We start from the raw sequence: 16,944 nt of genomic DNA on the forward strand, positions 1-16,944 counted from the left end.
GAAAACTCTCCAAGGGAGAGTGAGATCTGCATCAAAAAGATGGATGCAGACCTCTGTGACACCCTGGTTTTGCCAGGGCGTCACACCTACATGCCACTAATACACTATCCCTTCTCCAGAAGCTTGCCCTATACTAAATGCACCTAAGATCTGTATTATTAGAGAATACAATAGATTTTTTATGTAGCATAAACAGCATCTGTGTAAGTCTAGAATCCCTGCCTACATGCCACTAATACACTATCCCTTCTCCAGCAGCTTGCCCTACACTAAATGCACCTAAGATATGTATTATTAGATTATACAATAGATTTTTTATGTAGCATAAGCAGCATGCTATGTAAGTCTAGAATCTCAGCCTTCATGCCACTAATACACTATTCCTTTTCCAGCAGCTTGCCCTACACTAAATGCAGCTAAGATCTTTATTATTAGAGAATAGAATACATTTTTTATGTAGCATAAGCAGCATCTGTGAAAGTCTAGAATCCCTGCCTACATGCCACTAATACACTATTCCTTTTCCAGCAGCTTGCCCTACACTGCAGCTAAGAGAGATGTTGTTATGGAATTTTCCTTGAATGGACTGTTGGTTACTGTTGAACCAGCAGGTACTGTCACGCTATAACACACTGCCCCATCTCCATCAGAATTTAGGCCTAAACCGTACACTATTTTCGGGTAGAGTCCGGTAAACATGGCATCTCTGGGTCCTAAATAAATCAATCACCAAACAATCATAGTAATGCCAGTAGCCAAGATGGCTACGGCATTATCGTGATTGTATCTTCATCATATCGGACTCTCTGGGGTCTCCTTCTATGGGAATGATTTTAACACCACACCTTAAGCCTGCTTTACACGTTGCAATTTCGCATACGGTATCGTATGCGATTTGCAATGCCCCCATCGTATGTGTGGCACGTTCAATTTGTTGAACTTGCCGCAGAAACGATTAACCCCCGTCACACATACTTACCTACCATACGACCTCAATGTGGGCGGCGAACGTCCACTTCCTGGAGTGGGAGGGATGTTCGGTGTAACATCGACGTCACGCTGCAGCCGGCCAATAGAAGCGGAGGGGCGGAGCTGAGCGGGACGTAAACATCCCGCCCACCTCCTTCCTTCCGCATTGCCGGCGGGACGCAGGTAAGCTGTGTTCATCGTTCCCGGGGTGTCACGCACAGCGATGTGTGCTACCCCGGGTACGATGAACAATCTGACGTTCAATTCTAGAGAAAGGTACGATGTGCGTGCGATGAACGTTTTACCGTTCAATCGCAATCGCACGTACCTGTCACACACTGCGATGTACCTTACAATGCCGGATGTGCGTCACTTACGACGTGACCCCGCCGACACATTGTAAAATACATTGCAGCGTGTAAAGCGGGCTTTAGCCCTGGCTCTTTCCCGCAGATTCTCCATTACTGACCCCTCAGCAGGCAGGCACCATGTTTAACCAGTTCTGTAAGGAATCCTGCCCCATTACTAAAGCCTACGAACTCCAGGACCCCGGCCATTGTCAGACGTCCTGGTTACGCAATAATCAGACATTCTCCCTGAGCAGGAAATTATCAGATCTGTGCGGGGAGGGGTCGGAGCAGCACATGAAGCAGCGTGAGCTCGGAGGCTTCTCACATAGGAGCAGATCCCGGAGCAGCACCTTCATATGGATCCACATCCGGCAGGTAAGGAGCTATATCCCTTCACTTACCGAGTCACTAGCTACTTACCCGAAGAGGATCATTTCCAGCAACAGTCCAGATAAAACTAGCAGCGTAACAACCACGGCTGGAGAATGTCCAAAAAATATGTTCCATGCCTTGTTATTAGTAGTGTTAACTCTGTGTTCTCCAGCACACAGGTTTAGCGTTGTCTCCATTGTTTTAATTGTTATTTCATAAATTAATAAGACACTTTGTAATATATCTTATCAGATTAACCTTCCTGGACTGACATTTTATTTCCTGCGCAGTCAGATTTGCATGAATACAGAAATAGGAGAGGACAGTTGGTGCTTTTAACATTCCATGGAGGGAGGAGTCAGAGGCGGAGACATTCCACTGGGATCTCTCCATAGAACTTTATAGGCACCAACTGTCACCTCCTATCTCAGTAATGAGAACATTTTACACATGAATTGAGAATTTTAGAGCAGGAACAAAAAAAATAATTTCTCTAATAAAATGTTACAATTTATATTTAATTTTCCAGTGTATTATTAATTCATGAAAAATAGAACAATCGTTATTATTCAAAGGAGACAATCGATTCTGACAAAGAGTGACAGGAAGTGAAGTTATATCTGTTTTCTCACATGTGTGGGGTTAATATATCAGATCATTTCCCTCAATATTACAAGGATGTTGATTGTAATTTCACTTTACCAGACTGAATAGAAATTCTGGTGAAATTCTGTACGGAGAGATATCAGAGGGGGGAGGGGAATCTACACATCATCTGCAGCGGAAATGGAGCCGAAGGATGTAGCAGAGATGAGTTTGCCTTACTTTGCTATTGTTGTGTTGAGTCGATTGTCCAAAGAGTATTCAATACGATACGATATGATACGATGTGATATAATTTGAGGCAATACAATATGATGTGATACGATGCGATATGCCATGATACAATACGATGCAATATGATGCGATATGCCATGATACAATACGATACGATGCGATATGCCATGATACAATACGATGCAATATGATGCGATATGCCATGATACAATACGATACAATGCGATATGCCATGATACAATACGATACAATGCGATATGATATGATACAATACGATACAATGCGATATGCCATGATACAATACGATACGATGCGATATGCCATGATACAATACGATACGATGCGATATGCCATGATACAATACGATACAATGCGATATGCCATGATACAATACGATACGATGCGATATGCCATGATACAATACGATGCAATATGATGCGATATGCCATGATACAATACGATACGATGCGATATGCCATGATACAATACGATGCAATATGATGCGATATGCCATGATACAATACGATACGATGCGATATGCCATGATACAATACGATGCAATATGATGCGATATGCCATGATACAATACGATACAATGCGATATGCCATGATACAATACGATACAATGCGATATGATATGATACAATACGATACAATGCGATATGATACATTAAGAGGCAATACGAGGCGATACAATGCGATACGCCATGATACAATACGATACAATGCGATATGATATGATACATTAAGAGGCAATACAATATGAGGCGATACAATGCGATATGCTATGATACATTAAGAGGCAATACAATATGAGGCGATACAATGCGATATGCTATGATACAATACGATACGATACGATATGATACTGTATGATATGATACGATACATTAAGAGGCAATACAATTTAAGGCAATTCAATGCGATACACTATGATACAATACGACACGATGCGATATGCCATGATACAATACGATACAATGCGATATGCCATGATACAATACAATACAATGCGATATGCCATGATAGAATACGATACAATGCGATATGCCATGATACAATACGATACAATGCGATATGCCATGATACAATACGATACGATGCGATATGCCATGATACAATACGATACAATGCGATATGATACAATACATTAAGAGGCAATACAATATGAGGCGATACAATGCGATACGCTATGATACAATACGATACTGTATGATATGATACGATACATTAAGAGGCAATACAATTTAAGGCAATTCAATGCGATACACTATGATACAATACATTACGAGGCGATATGATACGAAGCGATGCAATATGATGCAATATGATATGATACGATGCGACACAATACAATATGATACTATATGATATAATATGATACGAGGCGATACAAGGCGAGGTGATAAGATACAATATGATATGAGGTGATACAATACAATGCGATGCGATACAATATGATATGATACTATATGATATAAGATGATACAAGGCGATACAATATGATATGATACTATATGATATAATATGATACGAGGCGATACAAGGTGAGGTGATAAGATACAATATGATATGATACTATATGATATAAGATGATACGATGCAATACAATATGATATGATACTATATGATATAATATGATACAAGGCGATACAATATGATATGATACTATATGATATAATATGATACGAGGCGATACAAGGCGAGGTGATAAGATACAATATGATATGAGGCAATACAATACAATGTGATGCGATGCAATAAGATATGATATGATATGATACGATACGATATGCCAGAGAGTGCCAGTGCTTGGGGACTGCTATAAGCGGGGTGTTCAGCACTTACTTTCCTCTTCAGGGCAGCATCCACCCCCCCGGCCGGTCGCCATCATACATGTAGTAGATTGGTTTCTTACATCTTCTACCTTCATGACAGACATGGCCACACTTATCCAGCTGTGCAGCCGCTGTTTCCCACAATACTCTGGCCTATCCCGCTGACTGTGACCTAGTCCTCCAGCTGCCGGGCCTATGCCTCTTCTTTCCCCCTTTCCTTCTCTCCATGGCTGCCTGCTTTCCTGTCACTGCCTCAGACGGCTTCCAGTCCCTCAACTTCCTTAGGCCTGTCCAGAAGAACTCTCTCTATGGAACATCTGTCTCTCTTATACGACCGTCCCGAGGTGAGCTGTAGGCTCCGAACCCTTGTAGGACACCTCCAGGTTACACATCAATAGCACATCAAAGGTCACACGTCACAACTCCATATACACAGTGACTACAGTGACAACACACTACACATACAGTGGCTCTATCAGGCCTCAGCAACAGGTGGCGGCGGCTGCGGCACAGCTCAGGACCCACTACATTCAGGGAAACTGCATCCCCCCTCAGCATCGCCGCTCAGCACATAGCACACAAGCGTGGCATAAAACACATAACAAAGCATAACTCAGGAGGAATTGGGGTGAGGGCAACACAACCATCTCCTACAGAGTCATTCGAGCATGGTAGTGCCCGCTCATCACTAGTTACCAGTACTGAGCACCCGAGCATGGTAGTACCCGCTCATCACTAGTTACCAGTACTGAGCACCCGAGCATGGTAGTGCCCGCTCATCACTAGTTACCAGTACTGACCCCCGAGCATGGTAGTGCCCTCTCATCACTAGTTACCAGTACTGACCCCCGAGCATGGTAGTGCCCGCTCATCAGTAGTTACCAGTACTGACCCCCGAGCATGGTAGTGCCCGCTCATCAGTAGTTACCAGTACTGACCCCCGAGCATGGTAGTGCCCGCTCATCACTAGTTACCAGTACCGAGCACCTGAGCATGGTAGTGCCCGCTCATCACTAGTTACCAGTACTGAGCACCCGAGCATGGTAGTGCCCGCTCATCACTAGTTACCAGTACTGACCCCCGAGCATGGTAGTGCCCGCTCATCACGAGTTACCAGTACTGAGCACCCGAGCATGGTAGTGCCCGCTCATCACTAGTTACCAGTACTGAGCACCTGAGCATGGTAGTGCCCGCTCATCACTAGTTACCAGTACTGAGCACCCGAGCATGGTAGTGCCCGCTCATCACTAGTTACCAGTACTGACCCCCGAGCATGGTAGTGCCCGCTCATCAGTAGTTACCAGTACTGACCCCCGAGCATGGTAGTGCCCGCTCATCACTAGTTACCAGTACCGAGCACCCAAGCCTGGTAGTGCCCGCTCATCACTAGTTACCAGTACTGAGCACCTGAGCATGGTAGTGCCCGCTCATCACTAGTTACCAGTACTGAGCACCTGAGCATGGTAGTGCCCGCTCATCACTAGTTACCAGTACTGAGCACCTGAGCATGGTAGTGCCCGCTCATCACTAGTTACGAGTACTGAGCACCTGAGCATGGTAGTGCCCGCTCATCACTAGTTACCAGTACTGAGCACCCGAGCATGGTAGTGTCCGCTCATCACTAGTTACCAGTACTGAGCACCCGAGCATGGTAGTGTCCGCTCATCACTAGTTACCAGTACTGAGCACCCGAGCATGGTAGTGCCCGCTCATCAGTAGTTACCAGTACTGAACACCCGAGCATGGAAGTGCCCGCTCATCACTAGTTACCAGTACTGAGCACCCGAGCATGGTAGTGCCCGCTCATCACTAGTTACCAGTACTGAGCACCCGAGCATGGTAGTGCTCGCTCATCAGTAGTTACCAGTACTGACCCCCGAGCATGGTAGTGCCCGCTCATCACTAGTTACGAGTACCGAGCACCCGAGCATGGTAGTGCCCTCTCATCACTAGTTACCAGTACTGAGCACCCGAGCATGGTAGTGCCCACTCATCACTAGTTACCAGTACTGAGCACCCGAGCATGGTAGTGCCCGCTCATCACTAGTTACCAGTACTGAGCACCCGAGCATGGTAGTGCCCGCTCATCACTAGTTACCAGTACTGAACACCTGAGCATGGTAGTGCCCGCTCATCACTAGTTACCAGTACTGAGCACCCGAGCATGGTAGTGTCCACTCATCACTAGTTACCAGTACGGAGCACCCGAGCATGGTAGTGCCCACTCATCACTAGTTACCAGTACTGAGCACCCGAGCATGGTAGTGCCCGCTCATCACTAGTTACCAGTACTGAGCACCTGAGCATGGTAGTGCCCGCTCATCACTAGTTACCAGTACTGAGCACCCGAGCATGGTAGTGCCCGCTCATCACTACTTACCAGTACTGAGAACCCGAGCATGGTAGTGCCCGCTTATCATTAGTTACCAGTACTGAGCACCCGAGCATGGTAGTGCCCGCTCATCACTAGTTACCAGTACTGAGCACCTGAGCATGGTAGTGCCCGCTCATCACTAGTTACCAGTACTGAGCACCCGAGCATGGTAGTGTCCACTCATCACTAGTTACCAGTACTGAGCACCCGAGCATGGTAGTGCCCACTCATCACTAGTTACCAGTACTGAACACCTGAGCATGGTAGTGCCCGCTCATCACTAGTTACCAGTACTGAGCACCTGAGCATGGTAGTGCCCACTCATCACTAGTTACCAGTACTGAGCACCTGAGCATGGTAGTGTCCACTCATCACTAGTTACCAGTACTGAACACCTGAGCATGGTAGTGCCCGCTCATCACTAGTTACCAGTACTGAGCACCTGAGCATGGTAGTGTCCACTCATCACTAGTTACCAGTACTGAACACCTGAGCATGGTAGTGCCCGCTCATCACTAGTTACCAGTACTGAGCACGCGAGCATGGTAGTGCCCACTCATCACTAGTTACCAGTACTGAGCACCCGAGCATGGTAGTGTCCGCTCATCACTAGTTACCAGTACTGAGCACCTGAGCATGGTAGTGCTCACTCATCACTAGTTATGAGTACCGAGCACCCGAGCATGGTAGTGCCCTCTCATCACTAGTTACGATTACTGAACACCCGAGCATGGTAGTGCCCGCTCATCACTAGTTACCAGTACTGAGCACCTGAGCATGGTAGTGCCCGCTCAACACTAGTTACGAGTACCGAGCACCCGAGCATGGTAGTGCCCTCTCATCACTAGTTACCAGTACAGACCACCCGAGCATGGTAGTGCCCGCTCATCACTAGTTACCAGTACTGAGCACCCGAGCATGGTAGTGCCCGCTCATCACTAGTTACCAGTACTGAGCACCCGAGCATGGTAGTGCCCGCTCATCACTAGTTACCAGTACTGAGCACCCGAGCATGGTAGTGCCCGCTCATCACTAGTTACCAGTACTGAACACCTGAGCATGGTAGTGCTCTCTCATCACTAGTTACGAGTACTGAACACCCGAGCATGGTAGTGCCCGCTCATCACTAGTTACCAGTACTGAGCACCTGAGCATGGTAGTGCCCGCTCATCACTAGTTACGAGTACCGAGCACCCGAGCATGGTAGTGCCCGCTCATCACTAGTTACCAGTACTGAGCACCCGAGCATGGTAGTGCCCGCTCATCACTAGTTACCAGTACTGAGCACCCGAGCATGGTAGTGCCCTCTCATCACTAGTTACGAGTACAGAGCACCCGAGCATGGTAGTGCCCGCTCATCACTAGTTACCAGTACTGAGCACCCGAGCATGGTAGTGCCCGCTCATCACTAGTTACCAGTACTGAACACCTGAGCATGGTAGTGCCCTCTCATCACTAGTTACGAGTACTGAACACCCGAGCATGGTAGTGCCCGCTCATCACTAGTTACCAGTACTGAGCACCTGAGCATGGTAGTGCCCGCTCATCACTAGTTACCAGTACTGAGCACCTGAGCATGGTAGTGCCCGCTCATCACTAGTTACCAGTACTGAGCACCCGAGCATGGTAGTGCCCGCTCATCACTAGTTACCAGTACTGAGCACCTGAGCATGGTAGTGCCCGCTCATCACTAGTTACCAGTACTGAGCACCTGAGCATGGTAGTGCCCGCTCATCACTAGTTACCAGTACTGAGCACCCGAGCATGGTAGTGCTCGCTCATCAGTAGTTACCAGTACTGAACACCCGAGCATGGTAGTGCCCGCTCATCACTAGTTACCAGTACTGAGCACCCGAGCATGGTAGTGCCCGCTCATCACTAGTTACCAGTACTGAGCACCCGAGCATGGTAGTGCTCGCTCATCAGTAGTTACCAGTACTGACCCCCGAGCATGGTAGTGCCCGCTCATCACTAGTTACGAGTACCGAGCACCCGAGCATGGTAGTGCCCTCTCATCACTAGTTACCAGTACTGAGCACCCGAGCATGGTAGTGCCCACTCATCACTAGTTACCAGTACTGAGCACCCGAGCATGGTAGTGCCCGCTCATCACTAGTTACGAGTACAGAGCACCCGAGCATGGTAGTGCCCGCTCATCACTAGTTACCAGTACTGAGCACCCGAGCATGGTAGTGCCCGCTCATCACTAGTTACCAGTACTGAACACCTGAGCATGGTAGTGCCCGCTCATCACTAGTTACCAGTACTGAACACCTGAGCATGGTAGTGCCCGCTCATCACTAGTTACCAGTACTGAACACCTGAGCATGGTAGTGCTCGCTCATCACTAGTTACGAGTACCGAGCACCCGAGCATGGTAGTGCCCTCTCATCACTAGTTACCAGTACTGAGCACCCGAGCATGGTAGTGCCCACTCATCACTAGTTACCAGTACTGAGCACCCGAGCATGGTAGTGCCCGCTCATCACTAGTTACGAGTACAGAGCACCCGAGCATGGTAGTGCCCGCTCATCACTAGTTACCAGTACTGAGCACCCGAGCATGGTAGTGCCCGCTCATCACTAGTTACCAGTACTGAACACCTGAGCATGGTAGTGCCCGCTCATCACTAGTTACCAGTACTGAACACCTGAGCATGGTAGTGCCCGCTCATCACTAGTTACCAGTACTGAACACCTGAGCATGGTAGTGCTCGCTCATCACTAGTTACCAGTACTGAGCACCCGAGCATGGTAGTGTCCACTCATCACTAGTTACCAGTACTGAGCACCCGAGCATGGTAGTGTCCGCTCATCACTAGTTACCAGTACTGAGCACCTGAGCATGGTAGTGCCCACTCATCACTAGTTACCAGTACTGAGCACCCGAGCATGGTAGTGTCCGCTCATCACTAGTTACCAGTACTGAGCACCCGAGCATGGTAGTGTCCACTCATCACTAGTTACCAGTACTGAGCACCCGAGCATGGTAGTGTCCGCTCATCACTAGTTACCAGTACTGAGCACCTGAGCATGGTAGTGCTCACTCATCACTAGTTATGAGTACCGAGCACCCGAGCATGGTAGTGCCCTCTCATCACTAGTTACGAGTACTGAACACCCGAGCATGGTAGTGCCCGCTCATCACTAGTTACCAGTACTGAGCACCTGAGCATGGTAGTGCCCGCTCAACACTAGTTACGAGTACCGAGCACCCGAGCATGGTAGTGCCCTCTCATCACTAGTTACCAGTACTGAGCACCTGAGCATGGTAGTGCCCGCTCAACACTAGTTACGAGTACCGAGCACCCGAGCATGGTAGTGCCCTCTCATCACTAGTTACCAGTACAGAGCACCGGAGCATGGTCGTGCCCGCTCATCACTAGTTACCAGTACTGAGCTCCCGAGCATGGTAGTGCCCGCTCATCACTAGTTACCAGTACTGAGCACCCGAGCATGGTAGTGCCCGCTCATCACTAGTTACCAGTACTGAACACCTGAGCATGGTAGTGCTCTCTCATCACTAGTTACGAGTACTGAACACCCGAGCATGGTAGTGCCCGCTCATCACTAGTTACCAGTACTGAGCACCTGAGCATGGTAGTGCCCGCTCATCACTAGTTACGAGTACCGAGCACCCGAGCATGGTAGTGCCCGCTCATCACTAGTTACCAGTACTGAGCACCCGAGCATGGTAGTGCCCGCTCATCACTAGTTACCAGTACTGAGCACCCGAGCATGGTAGTGCCCTCTCATCACTAGTTACGAGTACAGAGCACCCGAGCATGGTAGTGCCCGCTCATCACTAGTTACCAGTACTGAGCACCCGAGCATGGTAGTGCCCGCTCATCACTAGTTACCAGTACTGAACACCTGAGCATGGTAGTGCCCTCTCATCACTAGTTACGAGTACTGAACACCCAAGCATGGTAGTGCCCGCTCATCACTAGTTACCAGTACTGAGCACCCGAGCATGGTAGTGCCCGCTCATCACTAGTTACCAGTACTGAGCACCCGAGCATGGTAGTGCTCGCTCATCAGTAGTTACCAGTACTGACCCCCGAGCATGGTAGTGCCCGCTCATCACTAGTTACGAGTACCGAGCACCCGAGCATGGTAGTGCCCTCTCATCACTAGTTACGAGTACAGAGCACCCGAGCATGGTAGTGCCCGCTCATCACTAGTTACCAGTACTGAGCACCCGAGCATGGTAGTGCCCGCTCATCACTAGTTACCAGTACTGAACACCTGAGCATGGTAGTGCCCTCTCATCACTAGTTACGAGTACTGAACACCCGAGCATGGTAGTGCCCGCTCATCACTAGTTATGAGTACCGAGCACCCGAGCATGGTAGTGCCCGCTCATCACTAGTTACCAGTACTGAGCACCCGAGCATGGTAGTGCCCTCTCATCACTAGTTACGAGTACTGAACACCCGAGCATGGTAGTGCCCGCTCATCACTAGTTACCAGTACTGAGCACCAGAGCATGGTAGTGCCCTCTCATCACTAGTTATGAGTACCGAGCACCCGAGCATGGTAGTGCCCTCTCATCACTAGTTACGAGTACAGAGCACCCGAGCATGGTAGTGCCCGCTCATCACTAGTTACCAGTACTGAGCACCCGAGCATGGTAGTGCCCGCTCATCACTAGTTACCAGTACTGACCCCCGAGCATGGTAGTGCCCGCTCATCACTAGTTACGAGTACTGAACACCCGAGCATGGTAGTGCCCGCTCATCACTAGTTACCAGTACTGAGCACCCGAGCATGGTAGTGCCAGCTCATCACTAGTTACCAGTACTGAGCACCTGAGCATGGTAGTGCCCGCTCATCACTAGTTACCAGTACTGAGCACCTGAGCATGGTAGTGCCCGCTCATCACTAGTTACCAGTACTGAGCACCCGAGCATGGTAGTGCCTGCTCATCACTAGTTACGAGTACTGAACACCCGAGCATGGTAGTGCCTGCTCATCACTAGTTACGAGTACTGAACACCCGAGCATGGTAGTGCTCGCTCATCAGTAGTTACCAGTACTGAACACCCGAGCATGGTAGTGCCTGCTCATCACTAGTTACGAGTACTGAACACCCGAGCATGGTAGTGCCCGCTCATCACTAGTTACCAGTACTGAGCACCCGAGCATGGTAGTGCCCGCTCATCACTAGTTACCAGTACTGAGCACCCGAGCATGGTAGTGCTCGCTCATCAGTAGTTACCAGTACTGACCCCCGAGCATGGTAGTGCCCGCTCATCACTAGTTACGAGTACCGAGCACCCGAGCATGGTAGTGCCCTCTCATCACTAGTTACCAGTACTGAGCACCCGAGCATGGTAGTGCCCGCTCATCACTAGTTACCAGTACTGAGCACCCGAGCATGGTAGTGCCCGCTCATCACTAGTTACCAGTACTGAACACCTGAGCATGGTAGTGCCCTCTCATCACTAGTTACGAGTACTGAACACCCGAGCATGGTAGTGCCCGCTCATCACTAGTTACCAGTACTGAGCACCCGAGCATGGTAGTGCCAGCTCATCACTAGTTACCAGTACTGAGCACCTGAGCATGGTAGTGCCCGCTCATCACTAGTTACCAGTACTGAGCACCTGAGCATGGTAGTGCCCGCTCATCACTAGTTACCAGTACTGAGCACCCGAGCATGGTAGTGCCTGCTCATCACTAGTTACGAGTACTGAACACCCGAGCATGGTAGTGCCTGCTCATCACTAGTTACGAGTACTGAACACCCGAGCATGGTAGTGCTCGCTCATCAGTAGTTACCAGTACTGAACACCCGAGCATGGTAGTGCCTGCTCATCACTAGTTACGAGTACTGAACACCCGAGCATGGTAGTGCCCGCTCATCACTAGTTACCAGTACTGAGCACCCGAGCATGGTAGTGCCCGCTCATCACTAGTTACCAGTACTGAGCACCCGAGCATGGTAGTGCTCGCTCATCAGTAGTTACCAGTACTGACCCCCGAGCATGGTAGTGCCCGCTCATCACTAGTTACGAGTACCGAGCACCCGAGCATGGTAGTGCCCTCTCATCACTAGTTACCAGTACTGAGCACCCGAGCATGGTAGTGCCCACTCATCACTAGTTACCAGTACTGAGCACCCGAGCATGGTAGTGCCCGCTCATCACTAGTTACGAGTACAGAGCACCCGAGCATGGTAGTGCCCGCTCATCACTAGTTACCAGTACTGAGCACCCGAGCATGGTAGTGCCCGCTCATCACTAGTTACCAGTACTGAACACCTGAGCATGGTAGTGCCCTCTCATCACTAGTTACGAGTACTGAACACCCGAGCATGGTAGTGCCCGCTCATCACTAGTTACCAGTACTGAGCACCTGAGCATGGTAGTGCCCGCTCATCACTAGTTACGAGTACCGAGCACCCGAGCATGGTAGTGCCCTCTCATCACTAGTTACCAGTACTGAGCACCCGAGCATGGTAGTGCCCGCTCATCACTAGTTACCAGTACTGAGCACCCGAGCATGGTAGTGCCCTCTCATCACTAGTTACGAGTACAGAGCACCCGAGCATGGTAGTGCCCGCTCATCACTAGTTACCAGTACTGAGCACCCGAGCATGGTAGTGCCCGCTCATCACTAGTTACCAGTACTGAACACCTGAGCATGGTAGTGCCCTCTCATCACTAGTTACGAGTACTGAACACCCGAGCATGGTAGTGCCCGCTCATCACTAGTTACCAGTACTGAGCACCCGAGCATGGTAGTGCCCGCTCATCACTAGTTACCAGTACTGAGCACCCGAGCATGGTAGTGCTCGCTCATCAGTAGTTACCAGTACTGACCCCCGAGCATGGTAGTGCCAGCTCATCACTAGTTACCAGTACCGAGCACCCGAGCATGGTAGTGCCCGCTCATCACTAGTTACCAGTACTGAGCACCTGAGCATGGTAGTGCCCGCTCATCACTAGTTACCAGTACTGAGCACCCGAGCATGGTAGTGCTCGCTCATCAGTAGTTACCAGTACTGAACACCCGAGCATGGTAGTGCCCGCTCATCACTAGTTACGAGTACTGAACACCCGAGCATGGTAGTGCCCGCTCATCACTAGTTACCAGTACTGAGCACCCGAGCATGGTAGTGCCCGCTCATCACTAGTTACCAGTACTGAGCACCCGAGCATGGTAGTGCTCGCTCATCAGTAGTTACCAGTACTGACCCCCGAGCATGGTAGTGCCCGCTCATCACTAGTTACGAGTACCGAGCACCCGAGCATGGTAGTGCCCTCTCATCACTAGTTACCAGTACTGAGCACCCGAGCATGGTAGTGCCCGCTCATCACTAGTTACGAGTACTGAGCCCCCGAGCATGGTAGTGCCCTCTCATCACTAGTTACCAGTACTGAGCACCCGAGCATGGTAGTGCCCGCTCATCACTAGTTACCAGTACTGAGCACCCGAGCATGGTAGTGCCCGCTCATCACTAGTTACCAGTACTGAGCACCTGAGCATGGTAGTGCCCGCTCATCACTAGTTACCAGTACTGAGCACCCAAGCATGGTAGTGCTCACTCATCACTAGTTACCAGTACTGAGCACCCGAGCATGGTAGTGCCCGCTCATCACTAGTTACCAGTACTGAGCACCCGAGCATGGTAGTGCCCGCTCATCACTAGTTACCAGTACTGAGCACCCGAGCATGGTAGTGCTCGCTCATCAGTAGTTACCAGTACTGACCCCCGAGCATGGTAGTGCCCGCTCATCACTAGTTACGAGTACCGAGCACCCGAGCATGGTAGTGCCCTCTCATCACTAGTTACGAGTACAGAGCACCCGAGCATGGTAGCGCCCGCTCATCAGTAGTTACCAGTACTGAGCCCCCGAGCATGGTAGTGCCCGCTCATCACTAGTTACCAGTACTGAGCACCAGAGCATGGTAGTGCCCTCTCATCACTAGTTACCAGTACTGAGCACCCGAGCATGGTAGTGCCCGCTCATCACTAGTTACGAGTACCGAGCACCCGAGCATGGTAGTGCCCTCTCATCACTAGTTACCAGTACTGAGCACCCGAGCATGGTAGTGCCCGCTCATCACTAGTTACGAGTACTGAGCCCCCGAGCATGGTAGTGCCCTCTCATCACTAGTTACCAGTACTGAGCACCCGAGCATGGTAGTGCCCGCTCATCACTAGTTACCAGTACTGAGCACCCGAGCATGGTAGTGCCCGCTCATCACTAGTTACCAGTACTGAGCACCTGAGCATGGTAGTGCCCGCTCATCACTAGTTACCAGTACTGAGCACCCAAGCATGGTAGTGCTCACTCATCACTAGTTACCAGTACTGAGCACCCGAGCATGGTAGTGCCCGCTCATCACTAGTTACCAGTACTGAGCACCCGAGCATGGTAGTGCCCGCTCATCACTAGTTACCAGTACTGAGCACCCGAGCATGGTAGTGCTCGCTCATCAGTAGTTACCAGTACTGACCCCCGAGCATGGTAGTGCCCGCTCATCACTAGTTACGAGTACCGAGCACCCGAGCATGGTAGTGCCCTCTCATCACTAGTTACGAGTACAGAGCACCCGAGCATGGTAGCGCCCGCTCATCAGTAGTTACCAGTACTGAGCCCCCGAGCATGGTAGTGCCCGCTCATCACTAGTTACCAGTACTGAGCACCAGAGCATGGTAGTGCCCTCTCATCACTAGTTACCAGTACTGAGCACCCGAGCATGGTAGTGCCCGCTCATCACTAGTTACCAGTACCGAGCACCCGAGCATGGTAGTGCCCTCTCATCACTAGTTACCAGTTCTGAGCACCCGAGCATGGTAGTGCCCTCTCATCACTAGTTACGAGTACAGAGCACCCGAGCATGGTAGTGCCCGCTCATCACTAGTTACCAGTACTGAGCACCCGAGCATGGTAGTGCCCGCTCATCACTAGTTACCAGTACTGAACACCTGAGCATGGTAGTGCCCTCTCATCACTAGTTACGAGTACTGAACACCCGAGCATGGTAGTGCCCGCTCATCACTAGTTACCAGTACTGAGCACCCGAGCATGGTAGTGCCCGCTCATCACTAGTTACCAGTACTGAGCACCCGAGCATGGTAGTGCTCGCTCATCAGTAGTTAGCAGTACTGACCCCCGAGCATGGTAGTGCCCTCTCATCACTAGTTACGAGTACAGAGCACCCGAGCATGGTAGTGCCCGCTCATCACTAGTTACCAGTATTGAGCACCCGAGCATGGTAGTGCCCGCTCATCACTAGTTACCAGTACTGAGCACCTGAGCATGGTAGTGCCCGCTCATCACTAGTTACCAGTACTGAGCACCCGAGCATGGTAGTGCCCTCTCATCACTAGTTACGAGTACAGAGCACCCGAGCATGGTAGTGCCCGCTCATCACTAGTTACCAGTACTGAGCACCCGAGCATGGTAGTGCCCGCTCATCACTAGTTACCAGTACTGAGCACCCGAGCATGGTAGTGCCCGCTCATCACTAGTTACCAGTACTGAACACCTGAGCATGGTAGTGCCCGCTCATCACTAGTTACCAGTACCAAGCACCCGAGCATAATAGTGCCCTCTCATCACTAGTTACGAGTACTGAGCACCCGAGCATGGTAGTGCCCGCTCATCACTAGTTACCAGTACTGAGCACCTGAGCATGGTAGTGCCCGCTCATCACTAGTTACCAGTACTGAGCACCTGAGCATGGTAGTGCTCACTCATCACTAGTTACCAGTACTGAGCACCCGAGCATGGTAGTGCCCGCTCATCACTAGTTACCAGTACTGAGCACCCGAGCATGGTAGTGCCCGCTCATCACTAGTTACCAGTACTGAGCACCTGAGCATGGTAGTGCCCGCTCATCACTAGTTACGAGTACTGAGCACCCGAGCATGGTAGTGCCCGCTCATCACTAGTTACCAGTACTGAGCACCCGAGCATGGTAGTGCTCACTCATCACTAGTTACCAGTACCGAGCACCCGAGCATGGTAGTGCCCGCTCATCACTAGTTACCAGTACTGAGCACCCGAGCATGGTAGTGCCCGCTCATCACTAGTTACCAGTACTGAGCACCTGAGCATGGTAGTGCCCGCTCATCACTAGTTACCAGTACTGAGCACCCGAGCATGGTAGTGCCCTCTCATCACTAGTTATGAGTACCGAGCACCCGAGCATGGTAGTGCCCTCTCATCACTAGTTACCAGTACTGA

At 50.3% G+C, this 16,944-nt stretch overlaps 1 protein-coding gene across 1 annotated transcript in view; it reads left to right on the forward strand.

The window, feature by feature from the left end:
• Nucleotides 1-1,598: 1,598 nt before the first annotated feature.
• The window catches only part of LOC142302832 (phospholipid scramblase 3-like), a 33,290-nt gene continuing 17,944 nt past the window's right edge, over nucleotides 1,599-16,944 (forward strand). The window contains exon 1 of the mRNA XM_075343944.1: nucleotides 1,599-1,694. Within this exon, the coding sequence (XP_075200059.1) occupies nucleotides 1,676-1,694 (19 nt within the window). The 5' untranslated portion in view covers nucleotides 1,599-1,675. The remainder of the gene's footprint in view (nucleotides 1,695-16,944) is intronic.

This window comes from Anomaloglossus baeobatrachus, chromosome 4 (genome assembly GCF_048569485.1).
Source record: "Anomaloglossus baeobatrachus isolate aAnoBae1 chromosome 4, aAnoBae1.hap1, whole genome shotgun sequence".
In the NCBI taxonomy this organism is placed as follows: Eukaryota; Metazoa; Chordata; class Amphibia; order Anura; family Aromobatidae; genus Anomaloglossus; species Anomaloglossus baeobatrachus.